The sequence below is a fragment of the Cavia porcellus genome, unplaced genomic scaffold, assembly GCF_034190915.1.
Source record: "Cavia porcellus strain 051 isolate PalLab524CR breed Dunkin Hartley unplaced genomic scaffold, mCavPor4.1 scaffold_27, whole genome shotgun sequence".
NCBI lineage: Eukaryota > Metazoa > Chordata > Mammalia > Rodentia > Caviidae > Cavia > Cavia porcellus.
In genome coordinates, this window is record NW_026947510.1 from 20,030,797 (window position 1) to 20,049,066 (window position 18,270).

General features: G+C 45.7%; 1 protein-coding gene across 10 annotated transcripts in view; it reads right to left on the bottom strand.

Annotated features, from left to right (window-relative positions):
• The window catches only part of Atg7 (autophagy related 7), a 298,368-nt gene that overhangs the window by 43,624 nt on the left and 236,474 nt on the right, over positions 1-18,270 (bottom strand). For 6 of the 10 annotated variants that reach the window (XM_063237996.1, XM_063237992.1, XM_063237990.1 and 3 more), the window contains one exon: positions 1-16,715. This exon is cut by the window's left edge and continues 15,336 nt beyond it. The exons of 3 other annotated variants lie outside the window; for them this stretch is intronic. In XM_063237996.1, the coding sequence (XP_063094066.1) occupies positions 16,506-16,715 (210 nt within the window). In that variant the 3' untranslated portion in view covers positions 1-16,505. The remainder of the gene's footprint in view (positions 16,716-18,270) is intronic. One more of the 10 variants, XM_063238000.1, reaches the window with a different exon arrangement.

The window sequence follows — 18,270 nt, forward strand, 5'->3', positions numbered from 1 at the left end:
CAGTGAGGAGGACCTCATATCTTTTTGGGCCTTGGACTCTGTTGGCAATAAGAAGAGAAATCTGAGATAATAACCTGCTTTGTCAAATGTAAGAAGTCTGGAAGGCCAGGTCCCAGTGTAAGTCACACATGCTTAAACTCTGCTGAGGGTTATACACCAAACAACTTCGGCTTTAAAAGGGCTCAAGAGCCCTAGTATTTTCTTTCTCCTTTTATTTCTTTTGAGGCAGGGTCTTGCTGTTGCCTATACTGGCCTCAAACTCAGGATCCACCTACTGTAGCCTTCCAGAGCCATTGTGCTGAAGAACCATCATTCTTCATGGTGGTAAATGATACTGAAGAAAACCTGCCACTTTAACCACCTTAAAGTGTCCAGTGCGGTGGCACTGAGTACAGTTACACTATTGTGCAAACATCACGCCATCCACTTCCCAAACTTGTTCATCTTTGATTAAGGCTCTGCCACAGTCAACTCTTGTCTTTTTGCTTCCACAGTACTTGATTTAAAATATAAGCTCTTCTATCATCATTATTGGATAAAAAAAAATATAAGCTCAGGAAATGCTTGGTGAAGAACACTGAAGTTTATAGTCATAAAAGAAGATTAACCATTCTGTTCTACAAATAAGCCCAATTACAGGGAATGCGTTTTTTTCTATAACTGAAGACCCAGGGCAGGAGAACTAGGAGTAATTTATGACTTGTTTACACTTCCAGCATCAACTCAATCCTATGCACGGCCTCTCGTGCTCAGCTGTGTGAGCAGGTGGGAGTTATGCCTACCCTGGGATGGGAGAGGCCCGGCTGGCCGGGACTTCAGGCTGCTTTTGGAGCTGTCACCGCAGACAGCCCTGGCCTGCCCTCCTGGACAGATCTGTGTGACTTGGCAGTGACCACGCTGTGGAAATTCACTGAGGAGCCTGGACTGCAAGTCCTGGGAAGCAGAGATTTCACAGGTCTTCTGCGACACATCCAGCTCAAAGAAGCAAAAGCTTCCCTGGGGGCTTCAGGTGATACCAGAAACCCAGAGAACAGGACAAGGCTCTGGACTGAGTTCAGGGTGCCAGGACAAGTGGTGCCCTCAGTCCAGGATTTTATGACTTAGCGAGAATACAGAGCCCCAAGTGGACAGGGTGACACGTGAGCAACTCTGGCAGGGAAGGGTGAGCCAAGAGTTTGGAGATTTGACAGACACACAAACACATGAAGAAGTGACCCCTGGCCAGCTCTCCGGCCACCCTTTGCTAAAGCCCCTCTGCTGGGAACATGCTGTTGTCACTGGCTCTGGGTCTGTTTTACAGTTTTGGCTCAGCTTCTCTCCTTTCTGAGGACATGCCTTACTCTGGGCCTCTTCCTCAGAACCAGGGCAGGGAAGGTGACTCCAAGCTGGCTCTGGCTACCAGATGCCAAGCTCCAAGAAGCACTGATAACCATCTGGCTTGGGAGGAACTCTGTAATGTTTGGGTTTTGTGCTGGCACCAGGCTCCGGGCTCTAAGTTGTGAGCTGTCACACGGTATGCAGCCATTCCAAGAACAACTCCGTAAAGTGGAGCTTTACCGCCATGGCCTTTGACTTCTTACGATTCACACAAACACAGCCATCTCTTGCAACATTTAATTTAATTTAACTCGGTTCAGCTAAAGAAAAAAAAATTAGCTCTGAACCTGTCCATTTCCCTTTCTGAAAAATGCCGGTCTTGTGTGGAGTCGCTGTTTTGTGTGCTGCACGCCAAACTGTTATTTCACACATGTGAAAAGAAAACTGGCACAGAGTCCGCATGAACTAAACTGCTGGCAGAGGCCAGGCTGGAGCTTGCCATTGAGAAGATTAGGTTCCCAAGAAACTCCTCCAGCAGGCGCCAAGGTCCGCACACCAAAAACGACTCTGCGTGTGTGTGTGGACACACACACACACATATACACCACACGTACACACACAAATATGTTGATTTCTGCCTGTTTTCAGGTAGGATTCTATTAATCATATAAGTTACCAAAGCTTAAAAATCTCAGTTGTACACATTAAATACTTATTAAATAGCAGATGTACATGAGAAAGATAAACAGGAAATTGAGAATTACTTTTTTTAAGTCAAGTTTGGGTATTTTAATTTTCTTCCTTATTTGCTTCATAAACAGGATGGTTCTGAACCTCACCATAAGATTGGTTAGACTGTCACGCACAGTATCAGAGGGAATGTGGAGCTCAGGGGATTTTCATTGAAATTTTCAATTGTTTTCCTTTATTTTCAGTTCTTTTCAGGCTTTTTGCTATTTTAAGTCTGTGGTTTTTCAGACCTTTGCCTTTATACTCACAGACTCAAATACAGAAGCAAGCCCAGTGAGGAGCAGAGGATTTTATTATCAAAACTGCTGAAAGCAGGCAAATTCCTAGAAGTGGTGCCTGGAAACTATGCTACCTGGAGTCCCCAGTTCTGCACCTTTCACTGGTCACACAACCAGGGTGTGAGTCATCATCGCTGGAGGAGGCATCTCCTCCCTTTATGGCCTGCCCTTAGGCCACATTACAAAAGAGCTCAATTGTGTCCACAGGTAAGACAAAGGGATCATTTGAAAATCAGGTAGATAGTTTTATACCTTAGCCTTATAAGGTGGAATGTTTCTAAATGAAAGACATAGATTCACTTTGGAAAACACTGAGGAGTTCAGCTTGTCTGAGACAGGGTGTGGCTATGTAGTTCAGCCTGGTCTTGAACTCACTATGTAGCTCAGCCTCACCTCAAATTCATGGTGACCCTCCTGCTTCAGCCTTTCAGAGTGCTAGGATTACAGGTATATGCCACTATGTCCAGTTAGATTTTCAAATTCATTTAAAAAATAATCATATGTTAATAGAAAGATATCCTCTGTTCCTGGATAGGCAGACCCAACATAGTCAAAATGGTCATACTTCCAAAACTGATATTCAGATTAATATACTTCCAATAAAAATACCAATAGCATTCTTCACAAAAATGGGAAAAATAGGGCCAGGGATATAGCTCAGGGGAACAACTGCCAGGCAAATACAAGGTTATGAGTTCATTTCCTGGTACAAAAAAATGAGAAAATAATCCTAAAATTCATATGGGACCAGAAGAAACCCAGAGTGTCAAAAACAATCCTGGTAATAAGAACAAAGTGGGAGGTAACACAGTCCTGGACTTGAAACTGTATTACAAAGATAAGTGATAAAAACAGCATGGTATTGGCATAAAAACAGACATGAGGATCAATGGGACCAGAGTAGAGGTAGCAGAAACAACCCCAAATGCATTCAGCTATTCATTGAAAAAACACAGACTGGAGGGAATGGTGCTGAGAAAACTGGCTATTCACACACAGAAGATTGAATCTAGTCTCACATCTCTTACCATATACAAAACTAAAATCAAAGTGGATTGAAGATCTAAATGCTACAATCTTTTGAAAGATAAAGTAGGTAAAACTTTTGAAGTCACAGGCACAGGCCACAACTTTCTCAGAGAACCTAGCTGCAACAGGAAACAGTTCCAAGAACCAAAAGATGGGATCATATTAAATTAAAAAGCCACATAGCAAAAGAAACAACCAATAGAATAAAGGGAACCTACAGATCAGGAAAAAAAAATTTTGTCAGCTATCCTAAGAGAAAGAACTAACATCTAGAAAGAAAAAAATTTTTTAAAAATTAGACACTCCTCCAATAAAAGACATAATCAAAGAATGGCCAAGTGGAATGAATAGACACTTCTCAGAAGTACAGATGGTCAATAAACACATGAAGTAATACTCAACATCACTGGCCATTAGAAAAGTACAAATTAAAACAACACTGAGATTACGTCTTACTCTAGAAAGGACAGTCATCATCAGGAAATCAAGTAATGCCAGAGATACCATTCAGTGTCAAAGCGCCTGCCTGGCAAGCCCAAGGCCCTGAGTTAGATTCCTGGTACCACTTCCCCAACTCCCAAAAAAAAAAAAGAAACCAGGTAATAACAAATGCTGCAGAGGCCATGGGGAAAACAAATCCTTCTATATTGTTGGTGGGAATGTAAACTAGCACCACCACCATGAAAATCAGTATGGAGATTCCTTAAAAAACTGAAATTCTACAGCAAGTAGAAATTCTACTTGATGCAGGTATTCTTCTTCTAGGTGTGTTCTCAAAAAAGTTAAAGGCATCATACTACAGTGACCCAAGCATACCTATGCTGATAGCAGCACAACTCATAATAGCTAAATCTTGGAAGCAACCTGTATGTCTATCAACCAGATGAGTGGATAAAGACAATGTGGTATTTACACATAATGGAGCCCGACTCTGCCATAGAGAGAGAGAAATTTGACTCAGTGATGGGAAAATGGATGCAACTTGAGAACGTAACATTAAGTGAAATAAATCAGACAACACTCTTCATTATTACATAGTTTCTCTTATATGGGAAACCCAAAATATAATAAAGAGTAAAATGAAAGATAATAGGAAGCAGGAAGATCAATCTTGCGCAGCAAGGAAGGGGACCAAGAGATGGAGGGAGAGGACAATAACGGAAGAGAAAGGAGATGAAAAAGGAAATAAGATGTGTTTATACATGTGCCAACACCCCCACGAGGAATGTAACCAGTATGTACTGTAAACGTGTACAGAAGCACACGCTTTCCTTCATCTTCAGAGTACCACCTAAGTAGATAAATCAGTGTCTAATGGGACTGTCATCCTAGGACTCCATCTTCCTTGAGCCACCAACAGGGTACCATGTGACTCTGGCTTGGCCAATCACATTGTGTTATTTCTTTGGCTATAAAAATCATGCCGGGCCGGTATATGGCTCAGGAAGGCCAACTGGTGGCCCTTCCTGACACTGACTTATAAAAGGTGGAAGACAAATGTTTTCCATGGGAGTTTCCAGGCTAGCAAAAGAGGAAGTCTAGGGTTATTGATGGCCACAGTTTCTTGCCACAGGGTAAAGGCTGGGAGCCTCATCTCAGGATGTAACCTGAGACAGGTAAACTCAGCAGAGGGTCAGACTTTGAGCAGTACCGGATCCCACTTCCTGACCCTGAGCTCTGGTCGCCGCAGGTCTTCCTTAAATTGCCAGGCATGCCTGTAACCCCAGAACTTAGGAGTCTGAGGCAGGAGAGTCGCTGCAAGTTCGAGAGCAGCCTGGGCTACAAAAGTAAGTCCAAGTCTAGCCTGAACTGCCTAGTGAGACCCTGACTCAAAATAACAAGGAAAAAAAATCCTAGGAGCAGTTCCAATAACATTCAAGCTAATTAAACCAAGAAGTTCCCTTTTTGTTTATGTTGGTTAAAGTTTTTCACAACTGAAACGGTTCTCCAAGTACGAGCCCATTTAAGGTGACAATCACAGTATTGCTATCTTTTTCAGTAACCAGCAGCTTCAACTGTGGGCTAACAGATACCATTAATCTCTTATACTTTTTGCTTATGGTCTTTCGGATCAATTTGTATGTCAGGAAATCAACACTGGGGGAAAAACCCAAAAACAACAACAAAAAGACAAATGCTGAAATTTATAAATTCAAGTGAAAAATCTTTCCTAACTTGTATTTTATTTTTTTTAAAGCAGAATTATATGAAGACATTGATGTCTGTTTGGCTATTCTTAGCACATGGAGAAACTTACATTCAATACTAAATGTCTTTATTGATTCAGGAGTTTACAGTACAAAAACTCTTCTCCACATCTTATTTTCTCATCATTGCTCATCGACCTTAAGGAAGGAGAGAGGTCGAGCAGCAGACTGCAGAGGAATGGAAGAAAAGCTCCTTTCAGCAGGCACCCGCCAGAGGCTTCTGTCCACATGTTTACAGTCAGCTTGTCCCCCCACTCACGCAGGGCTGCAGATCTCAAAGACACTGGCAGGTACAGACATGCTCCCTTTTAATTATCCTGCTGAACTGCCGCAGTAACTGATTGCCAGCTAAATAATTATAATCAAGTGCCCATTGTGCATAACAATCATTTAATGACTGCCATCCAAAACACTGTAATAAAGAGAGCTTTAATGAAGAAAACTGGAAGGGCGCCAGGGTTTTATGGTGGTTTGCTTAAAGGGGAAGAGAGCCATAATCTGTAGTTAAGATTCAAAGGCCTTTAATCCAGATGCTCAACATTAAATAAGGCAGTGAAGTCATGTTTTGATCAAAAGTTACTGCATGCATAAAAGAAAGCAACATAAATGTTCTTTTAGGAAAAGTCTCCAGTAAATTATATTAAGTAAAGTGTTTGTAGCCATTTGCTTTGAAAAAAAACAAAGAAGAAAACCATCTGATTTTCATTTTGAACAAGAACACTTGGCTAAAGTAAAATAGATGGGAGTAGAATTTGATTTGATTTTTATAATGTCATTGAAAACCAAGTGAGTTATGGTTAGGTCTACCTTGTGGCAGTGACCACGTTCTTCTATGGGTTCTATTTATTTTCCAGACTTGCTTGGCCAGGTCAGGCCTGTATCTCTGGAAAGTATAATTACATTTGGACCAAAGGCTGGATGATGTCAGCTCTAGCAAACAGGAGTTCTCATCAGGGGAGAAGAGCAGAAACCGTCTCCATATGAAACTTGGGCCCACCAGCAGTGACTGGCCAGGCTGCAGCTCCCTGTTTGTAAACACAATGAGAGGGCAGTTCCTGCACTGCAGCCATGGGGGCTCTGTACCCTCATCTCAACCTAGCAGGGGCAAACGCTGGGCCTCTAGATCGTGCGGGGCGAATGCTGGCAGAAATCTAGCAGCAGCTGTAACCCCTCTCAAGAAAGCAGAACTGCCGAATGCATTCCCACTGGTAAGACCAGCTGTGGGCTCCGGCATTCCCTATACCTCACAGGGTCCCAGAAATAGGGTGTGACCCACCGTTCCCAGCAGGGCCCAAAGGAACATCACCCCCAGCTTCTCCTTGGTCCTCAGAGTGATGCCTATGCCAAGGCCCTGACTACCTCGAGAAACCGTCACTCCAGAGGTTCATTTTTTGTCCCAAGGCAAACAGACAGAACAAACTATACTGGTTCTCTTGAGACACTAGAACGCCCAGGTTCTGGGCTGGGCATGTGTGTGAGGACAGACAGAGAGACAGACGGATAGAGGCAGATTGAGGTTAGGGGAATCATCCTCTGTCATTTGAAAAGCTGCCCCTGCCCTTGAAGAACATGGGGGCTGCAGCCACATCTGTCTCTCCTAAGTCTCTCTGAAGGATCTCCCCTAGAGGAATACCTGGTCTTCTTCATCCCTAAAGGTCACCACCAAACCCCAAGGCCGCCTGATGGATGTCACAGGGGCTGGCTGCCTGCCAATCATGTGGCTCCTGTCCCACTCCTCATTTCCAAGGACTCAGACCCTGCTGGGTCTACCTCGCTTCCCCCTCTGCAGCAAGCACCACTGACGATAAACCCATCTGAGAGCTCTCGGGGAGGAGGGCTCAAAGACTTGAGGAGGGAACACACCCAGAGCTCTGTACTGAGCCCCATAAGAGCTCAGTGGCTGGGAACTCATAGTAGATCTAACCAATGAGAGGCAGAAATGTTCCGCACCACCACAGTGATTGGCTCATAATGGACCAATGAGGCAAGACCTTAGCTGTTTCTTGAAGGTGGCTGCACTTCCAGATGTGGTTCCAGGGCTATAGCTGCCATCTTGCTACTAGGAGGCAAGAGCCTGCCTAAGAATGGACAATACAGAAGGAGTCAGAACGCTCACAACTTACATTTTCTGCACACATGGATCTAGTGGTGGGTACCCAGGAGTTTTCAGGGTTATGGACAAATAAATCCACATTTACAACAGTCTGTCTGAGTTCGCATCTAACTTTGAACCCAAAGAATTTGATGGATATAGTAATCTTGTAGTTTAACAGGTTTGCAACAGGCCTGTCATCTGTCTTACTGCTAGGTGGCTTAAACCACCCATCAGGCAGCTTATTACTAATTATATTAGTGAAAAGATCTATACAAGTGACTAATCTGTTTGTACCACCAGGGGTACATGACACCCATGGGATAGTCATGCATGTACCCCCAGTGACTCAAGCCATGGGAATGGGATAATCCTAAAGGAGTTGTCCAAAAGGAGAACTCCAGGAAATACTTTTCTGAATCCTCTATAAAAATAAGAGTTGGAATATTTGAGACACAGGGAACCCCTCCTTTCTCATACCACCTGACCAGCATCTGCTGACAATAAGACAACTGAATAGTGAGGTCACCGGAGGCAGAAGCAGACTTTCTATATATTACCTCCCTGATCCAGTACGTCCACTTCCATGCCCAGAAGGAAATACACAACCATCCATCCATTCGTTGAAAGATATTCTTCTGAAGTGCTAAACAGGTGCATGGGTTAGGAAGACAGATACAGAGATGGTCAGGAGGAGGTCTTCATTTTCAAGGAGCTCATACAATGAGAATCCTCCATGATAAATGGGACACAGATTGGGGAACCTTGAAGACTGAGGTGACATTTGCCAGAGAAAAAATGCACAAGGTGGCGAAGCGTGACAAGACTGGGGGCTGGAGCCACACGAGTTGCCTGTCTTACCCTGAAGCAGAGGTTAGCCAGCCTCTGAGGTTCCACAGAGCACAACACCACGGCCACACATGACAGAGATGCTGCCCTGCCCTGCTCCTATTGAGGAGGACAGAACTTTCATCAGAAAAAACCAACATACACACAGTGGCAGCTGTTCATGCCCCAGGGAGTGCTGGGTCTTACAGGGAATGGAATTGTGTTGTAACAGAAGCATTTGCTGGTAGTTAAAAGTGTGCGTAACTGTGCGCATGTGCACACATAGAGGTACACACACATAGGCAGATGCACCACAGGCACAAGTACATGTGTGCAAACACACACGTGCTGTCTATGGGCCCAGGAAGAACCTGGCCAGGCACGGACTCATGGATGGAGCTGGACAGAGGAGGAATAAACACTCCTGGATGGAGACATACTTGCTTGGGTGGCAGGGTCAGGCACATCACTAGTTCCCCTCACCAAGTGTAGAGATGGCTGGGTCAGACGGTGATTGGAGGAAGATTCAAAGGTAGGTTTAGGGTTATTTTCCTTTCTTCTCAAACCCAGGTATCCAGAGGCATCTTGTTTTTCGACTTTCCCCAAACCACCTTCCACCAAGCCATCTTCTCACAAGTCAGGGCTTGATGACCAATGGGCCTGACTTAATTGTGCAAGTGAGCAAACACAGTAAGAGATGAGAGAGTTGTAGTGCAAAGCCCCAGCAAGACGGGGCAGCTGTGAGCGGCCTCAGCATGTCTGCCCAACCCACCCCCGCAGAGCCTGGGTGCTGGGGGCTGGCGTGCAGAGTCAGCAGGGATCTGCAAGGCCTGTGCAGGACAGGGGTTCCAAACCTGTTCAAGACATTGCATTTTGCACACAGCTCCTGGGGTGTGCAGGGACGGCTGACACTACCCTTCCAACCCTCCTGGGATTGAACAGCCCAGAGAAACCAGTCTCAGGGCTTGAGAGTTGCTTTTCCCAGGGCTAGTTTACTCTATGCCACAGTTCACTACTACAAAGGCCTGCTCTTCCCAGGGAGGGTGTAATGAGTCCTGACCACTCCAGTGCCTGACTCTAAACGTCCAGATGGCCATGGAGGTCCTTGGAATCTCAGTGATCCCCAGGGTACAAGGTAGATAGGCATCAAAATGGAGGCCCTGGGTCATAGGTCAGAGGCAAGGAAGGGACCTGGTCCCTCTAGGGCAGCTGCAGGACACCTGTGCCCTCTTGCTGGTCTGCTTCTCCCTCCCACTCTTGTCCTGCACTTGTGCCGAGACTGCAGATTCCTTGGGTGATTTGTACCAAATCCAAACAGTTAAAAATAATTTGCTAAATACCTTCCTAGATGAACTGAAACCCAAGAGCCCTCTGAGCCTCACCCAGCCACACCAAAGAGCAAGCAGGACGGAAAGTCATGCTCTTTCCCAAGTCAGGATCTGTCTGTCAGTATTCCAATATCATTTGCCTGATTGCCATCCAAGGCTTAGTGTGTCTTCAGGAAACAGCAGCTGAGTATCAAGCTGTTCTGATAACAACACGTCTTTGCCCAGTCTCTAACCTAGCAACTGTACACACATTTAGGACTGTACACACATGTGGTCCTGGGAGGAAGAATTTTTTTAAATTTTGCATTGTTTTGGTCTAAAAGAAGTCAAAGATGAAAAGAATAAATAACAATGCACTCGTCACTATTTTTGGCAAGGCATATATAAAGTGGCAAACAGGACATGAAGTCTTTGTCCTTTGGGGGATTATATTTGAGTAGAGCTGGAATGAGAGACTGACCATAAATACAAATAAATGAATAATCTTAAGTAGTGATAAGAGTCATGTGGAAAACAAAACATGATGGAGAATGGTTCCTTGGTTTGTGTGTGTCTTACACACGAGGAAACAAAGAATAAGAATTCGGTGAACTTCCCGAGCTTTATGGCTCATAAGTAGTGCTTTAAACTCAGAGCTGCTAGACTGCAAAGTAGTTTCTACCTGAAGCCCGTGTTTTTCCTCAACTCTTCAAGAAACCAAAGAAGCTGCAGGACAGAGGGGCTTCTCTTCCTTCAAGATACCTGCAGAACTCGGGGTCTAGGAATAGAAGCCAGTGTGCGGGTCCCTACATCTGCTGTTCAACACACTTCAGTCCTCACCTGCTCTCTGAGAGGGGGGCAGTTCACTGAGCCTGTGCTTCATAAAGCACACGAAGCTCAGGACCTTGTGGAAAATCCTGGAGCTTACAAGCAACCATTTGGTCGCACGGGTTCTTCCATCACACCATGCTGCCTCCCAAGGCTCCCCGACAGGCTCCATTGGGAGATAAGGCAGGAAGGGACTTGGCAGTGCACACAGGGACGAGTGACCACCCTGTGTCTGCCAGGCAAGGACGCTGTGCCCTTTAAAGCCCAACTTTTCTTTAGCAGTTAAGCATTCTAGAATTTGCTTAAGAATTTTTTCAACTTCTAAAAAAAATTTTTTTCTCACCTTCATATGGGGTCCAAAATTAAGAGTGGGAAAAACATATTTATGTCTCACTTGGAATTCAAAAAGTCATAAATCCTTCGGGCTCCTGGAAAGCACTTCTGAGCCACTGTCACCATGCTGCCTTGTATAACAAGTCCCGTGATGTCTGTGGCCTACTTGCTATAGTAACAGCAGCCTAAACGCCTGAGACCTTATTCTCGTGCCTGGGGGATTATTCCATTTTCCACATTAGGAATAAGCTGCAGACTTTAGGCTAAATGGAGCCAGAATCACTGAGTAGAATCCAGATGCCCTAAATATAATTAAAGCTAAACTTTACTGCCCTGTTTGACAGACACAAATGAAAAGAATGTACCAACTTCTAGATTATGAGTCCACAGAGCAAAACTATAAATAAAGTCAGACTTGGAGGCCTGTGAAGCTAGCTAGGGACACTCAGTTATCTCCCCTTCTTCATATTCTGGGACATTTTTATTTTTAAAAGAGCCAAACATACCATGGAAGCAGGAGTTCCTATGCACAGGCTCATTCTAGCAAATCAGGGCCTCATGGCATGCCCTTGATACTCACATGAAAGTGACTCACATTTTGAGGAGCTAATCTGATAAGGAGGATCTTAATCTATGGCTAATCAATTTATTTCTTGCTATTAAAAATAAATTCATCAATCTCTGATGGGAGTAAGATCACCATTTAGCCAAAGACTAGTACAAAACTGTACAACGTACTATACGTGTTTCCCTTTAAAGTATGATTAGCCATGACAACAGTGATGACACAGCATCTGTTGAGTGCTTACTGCATGGCAGGAGCTATGTGAGGAGCCTTAGGTATGTTCTCTTGTTTAATTTCCATGGTATCCAGCACGGCTACTGTAGTATTTTCATTGAGAGAGAAGGGGAGGCTCTGGCAACCTGCAGTTTGACTTCAGCAGGGGGACTGACAGCAGGGCATCTGGACATGCAGAACAAGGCATCTGCATGGGAAGTTCCGAGCCCTGGGCCTGCCTTGAGGAGCGGCTGCTCCTGGCCACTTACTGTCATCGGATCCGAGAGAAGCGGGTTTTCCCAGAAACGCCTTGCTTCCTGCATGCCCCTTGCACTTCAGGGAACTGCACGGATTTGGATAAGGACAACAAGAAGTCTGTCTGGGAGTGTCAGTTTGGCAGGAAACACTAGTGACTTTTGGAAAGTATATGCCTTGACTGGAAATAGAGTATGGGGTGTCCTAGACACCAGCCACCAGCACCCAGCAACAGGGGGTACCAGGTCATGCTCTGCCAAGGGGTGGTTAGTGAACCAGGACAGCCGACAGAGGTGCAGATGGTTAGGAAGGGCTTCCTGCATGTAACAGAAGTGCGCTTACCACAATTTTCACTTCCAGTTTGCTCCTGTCACTTCTGTTACTTACTCATTCCTCTTGAGACACTCCATGCTTTTCAGCCTAGGTTTGTCCACACCGTGTCTTCCCACATGCCTTTGCAGATTTCAACCTCTGTCCTCCCCTGTCTAGCCTCCAAAAGGCCACGTTTTAAATTTAGGATGGGAGAGGATGTAGTCCAGTCCACATGGGTGGTGGAAGCTGTGGCGGCCATGTCCCTGCTTTCCAGGCCCAGTGCACAGTGAGGGAACTTGCTCTCGTTGCCATGAGCTGGGCTGCTCCGTGAACGGCACGAGCCATGTTCCTCGCATTGCTATGCGGGGTCCATTCTAATCCTTGGTGGGCTTCTATCATTTGAAATTGAGTCTCTATTTGAGATTTATTCAGAAATGACACCAGGACTGGGGAGCTGAAAGTAACCAAGGCTAAATGTGGGACAGGTTGAAATGAGGCAGAATGGCCAACCACAAGAGCGACCCACTTAGGGCCAAGCAAGGCCCAAGACTGCTAGCATAAAGCCAAGGGCAGCTTCCCTTCCTGGACAGTGCTGCCCATTCTATGTGATGTCCCACAGGGGCAGAACACACCAGTGCTGCTAGTCTGTAGCCCGATTTTCCCTTGTAGTATCTGCTTCTGCTTGCCATTCTAGCCCTGGGTCTCTGGCTTCCACAATCCCTGGCTCAGCCTCCTCCTCTCCAAAGGTTCTTCCACAGCTCAGCTTCTAAAATATCAATCCATCGTGACAAAGTTGTTTACACATCCCTCTTCCTGGGAGTCTAACTGCATCAAGACTCAAAGACGATTCACTATTGGTGATGTCACATGCATTCTTAGGAAGAGTCACACACACAGCAGTAGGGTGCTGCCCACGCCAGGAGACCTTGAAGCACTTCACAGGCCCCACTCACCCTGGACTCGGGATGACCGGCTGACACTTCATCTGTGCAGTCACCAGTCTGCCCTTCCAGCACAGTCAATGGCTTTTTCCTTTGTCCCCAACAGCACTCTGTGAGAACAATCATCTCACTGTATAGACATGTTTTTTAAAAATGTGCATGTCTTTGGGCGGAATAAACTTTGGGCAAGGACTTTTTGTCTTTGTTTTCGTGTGTTTCACACAAAATGGAACTTCACGAATTCTTTTGTGGACTGACACAATGAATTATGTGAACTGCTCCATTCCATTTTCCTCTTGAATGGAAAGAAGTCTCCAGGGAAATCATCTCCAAAGCCACACAGTTTAGAGAAACCCTTGATCTTGAACTGAGTCACGGCTGGCAAAGGTGTGCCCAGCTCTACCTTCTCTTTCACCTGTTACAGGCCTCCATCTGCAGTGTGACTGTTTCTCCACCATAGAGCCCATGACCTTTTCATCACAGCAGTCCATTCAGGTGCCCATTGAAGGAACTGGTGTATGAGAGCAACAAATGTAGCTGCTGGGATGTCTGAGGTGGGCCAAGATATCTGTGCTGCCACTGCAAGATGCACCCAGAATGCTCAGACAGAGCCTACATTGATACTTCCTTTGAAGTTCAAGATACTCCCCTAATACAATGCTAAGATACCAGTTAACTTAGTGGGCAAACAGTTAGTCCACCTGGGTACTCCTTGCAATGGCCGCCTGCTTTCTAACTGGCCTTGGCTGTTTGAGGTGAGACATTCTGGCCTATGATGGCTCTAGCAGTGGTAAGTTAAATCGCCATAGCACCTCAAGCCTGTGTGGAGCAGCTGGTGCAGGGAACACGGCTACAGACTCTGGAGCACTGCTCCTAACTTGCAGGGCTGCTGTAAGGACCAGACACACTAACACAGGTGGGGAGGCTAGAGCAGAACCTAGCATGTGGCATCAGCTACTATCGAGTCCCCTTCACCTGAGGGGTGTGCTCCAAGACCCCAACTGGATGCCTGAGATGAAGGAGAGTATTAAACACTAGTAACACTATGCCTCTTATCCATACCTAGGAGAAAATTTATTGTGTCAAATAGGCCAGCAAGAGATTATCATCTGTAAGAGATTATCAACAGTAAGACAGCACAGTTACAAGAAAAACCTGTAACAAAATCCTTAGCATTACCACCCCCATGCCATGGGGCCATCCTTAGATAAAGTGAGGGCTGGCCAGCCATGGCTCAGCATCTCAGTGATGGTGGACCAGGTAACTGAGCCAGCTTCCAAATATCCACAAGACTCTGGACAGAAGGATACCTTGGGTTCCCAGGCAGGAAAGAGGGCGACAACATATACCACCATGTTCCAAGAACAGTGCACAGTTCAAAACTTATATTCATTTCTGGACTTTTTCACTATTATCTGGGCTAAGTCTAGGAAAGTGAAACTGCTGAAAGTGAATCCATGGGAACTACTTTAGTATTATGACGCCTGGGCTCCTAGTAATACAGCAATTATCAATTAAATAAGGATTGGCTATGAGGGCATGCTGGCCTACGAGGCAATGATTTTGTTATTAACAGCAATGGTATTGCTAACAGGCTACTAGAACAGGCCTGACTGGGTGACAAATTGTGCCTACACTGCCAATTACCCTGGGCTATTAGCAGACTCAGAGAGGTGGGAAGCCAATTACATCCTTCTTTGCTCTGGCTGCCAGGAACTACCAAGACACAGTTCCTATCGAACCCTAGAAGCTTTCTATAGTTTAAGTTTCCAAATATAATCACTTTTTTAAAAAACTTGGCTCTTAGGTTTTTATGTTACTACAGCTTTGAGTATAACTACCTTAAATCTTTTTTTGTTTTTTGGAATCAGGCAGAATGTAAATAAATATAAAAGCATATACATTTGTCAGATTCTTGGGGCTGAATGTTAGTCAAGATGTGTCTGCAATGATACATCATCTTTTCATGTGTTACGCATACCCTAGTCATCTATGAATATAAGGCAGGTCCCAAGCCACCACTGCAGAGATGCCAAGAAAGACATCCGCTGTGCTGGCACTTCCCTGTCAAGATCCCCGCCCCCCCCCCTGCCCCACTTCCTGACCCTAGTGTCCTATATCAGTAAGAAAGGCTAAAGAAATGACCAGCAGGAGGAAGACAGCAATGATCAAGTTGAAACTAGTTCTCTTTTTCATCCTCAATTCTGTGTTTCTTAGAATCAAAGAGCTCAGGGGTTCAATTCTCTAATTTCATAGCAGGAACTAAGTCCCAAGGTGGAGAGTAACTAGCTGAGGCTTACATGTTACCAAAAGCCAATCTGATTTTCAGGCCTGTGTTCTTTCCAAAATTCCCCTTTCCAAAATAGAAGAGGAAGACACTGGCTTTGAGGGACCGATTTAACTTTGAAATAATTGAAATTTGTTTCAGCAAACTGGAGGGCTGTTTTGAAAACAATAGTGACCAGTTTCATAAAGCTCGAGGAAATATTTTTACTATCAAACTTCACCTACTAATGAAGGCATTTAAGACATACTCATTTAGAATCATGGGCCAATTCCAGAATCAGAAAGATCAATCATTTATTCAGCCAGCATATACTTCCTAGCTACTGTATTCCAGGGAAATATGGGGGCATGAGGCTGTGTTTGCTAGGTCTACGTCTAGGTCTAGGTCTAGGTCAGACACTAACATACTCTGCTTCCCTACACTGCCTTAGGTGTTTGTGTGCAAACCACTAATCCACATGTTCATCTCTCAGGCTGAGTCTGGAAGTGGCCTCATAAATCCTGCCCAGCACAACCCTCCAGACAGCCATGAGCACCCAACAGAAGTCAAGTGTATTTGTCATCCTGGACCTGCTAGTTACTATGTGCCAGTGCTATGCAGTTTGAACATTTTCTGTGTGTTTGTTTTTGGAACAGCGGTCTCTGTGTTGCTCAGGCTGTAGAACTTCTGGGCTCCAATGATCCTTGTCTCTCAGTCCTGAGTACCTGGGACTGCAGTTTCACCCCACCACGTCATGCTAAAGTTATAGATTTGAGAGCTCTGCTTCTCCCTTCTGCCCCCTCCACAAGAGAAGATGAACATAAATTCTCCCATTCAGTGAAGTTCATGGAACTAACGGATATGGAACAATCCTGGTTCCTGAGAGGACCCCATATAGCAGTGAAGCCGAGAAGAGGTTCAGCTCCCTTTTCTTGAAGCTCCCATTCCAGCTGGGAACACAGCCCGCTCCCTATCTGGTATCTGTCACCACTCACAGTTGCCATCAGCTGCTGGGGGATCAAAAGCCAGAGGGTGCACTTCAAAGCAGCCGCTTATCATGCCCAGGCTGTGCCATTCCTGTAGTCCTTCCTGAAGTGAGGGGAGGAGAACACAGCTTCTGACCTCACCTCCGGGCACCAAAGGCAGATGCAGCCTCCTCTCCTCACTGTGCCACTGAAGCCGCCTTGCTAGCATCTGGTTGAAGAAGAAACAGAAGCGAGACTTTGCTGCCTCTGCCTCTGACCACTTTACCTCTCGGCCATACGCAAATGCAGATCTTGTGGGGTGTCAGGAAGGCGCAGGCTGGGAAGCTGAACATCCTCACCCCCACTAGGATGCTCAGAACGGTGTCAGGGGGTCACACACTGGCAACTAAACACCCAGACCCTGGAGAGGACAACTACTTTAAGAGCACAGACACAACTTGCAAGGCAGGCACTTATGCCACTGAGCTAAATCCTCAGCCTTTTTTTTTCGTTTGTTTTTTTTTTTTCTTTTTTATTGGTACTGGGGATCGAACTCACAACTGTCTGCTTGCAAGGCAGGCGCTTATGCTGCTGAGCTAAATCCCCAGCCCCGCACAGACACAACTTGACAGAAGAAAAGTTATGCTAACTAGAGAACTTCCAGTCTCTGCAGTCACACTTTGGAACTCAACTGCTTTGAAATGTGAATTTGGTACATAAAAATTTTGTCCCAATACTTTTGTTTGGTATTCAATGCATAGGCTGTACCTATCAGTGTCCCTGTGTCTTGTGAGATGCTACCCTAAAAACAATTGGTTGGGTACTCACCATTCTGGGGACTTGCCACTCATCTTGGCACCGATCAACAAGCAGTACTGAGGTAGCACTGTGCGCCTCTTGGCTGAGTGATGCATTCAAATGGGACTGTGTTTTGTGCTAGGCATGTGGTGGTAGGTAAGCACTGGGGCATGGAGGAAGACCTGGCTTCCCTCTGCCCTGCTGGGTTTAGATCTCCCAGAGAAGGTGCACTGCAGTAGTGCTAAGCCCAGTGCCAGGATTAGGGAAGGGAAGGTGTGAAGCTGTACGAAGAGCACAAGACAGAGCGACCTGGGACCTGCAACTCCACTTCTGGGTGTACCCCCAAACTGAAACCCAAGCTCACATGACAACTTGCACCAGGGTGTAGAAGGCTCACAGCAGCCTGTCTCACAATACCCACAGAGCAGGAAAGGACCCCACTGGCTGTCAGTGTGTGGACAGGCGAACAGAACATGCTGTGTCTACACCAGGGAGCCTCACTCGGACTTCAAAGGGAATGGCATCCTGCTGTGTGCCGCAGCGTGGCTGCTGTGTGGAAGCCTCATGTCAAACAGAAGCAGCCAGTCAGGGACCACACACTGTGGGATTCCATTCATGCGAAATGTGCGGAAGAGGCAAATCTGGACAGAAACAGAAAGAAGACCCTCTGTGCTTAGAGCAAGTGGGGGCAAGGAGCACGGGGCTGGAGACAGTTGGGGCTGCCTGTGTGGAGTACCGGGCTTCTTTCTTGGGTTATGGTAATGGGTGCATAATTTGATTTTTTTTGTGGTCTTGCTATGCAGTCCACACAAGCCTGGATCTCACTATGTAACCCAGGCTGGCTTCCAACTTATGGTGATTCTCCTGCCTCAGCCTCACAAGTAGTGGGATTACAGGTGTGTGCCACCATGACTGGCACAACTCAATATTTAAAAAATGATCAAATTGTGTATTTTGAAAGGATAAGTTGTATGATGCATGAATTA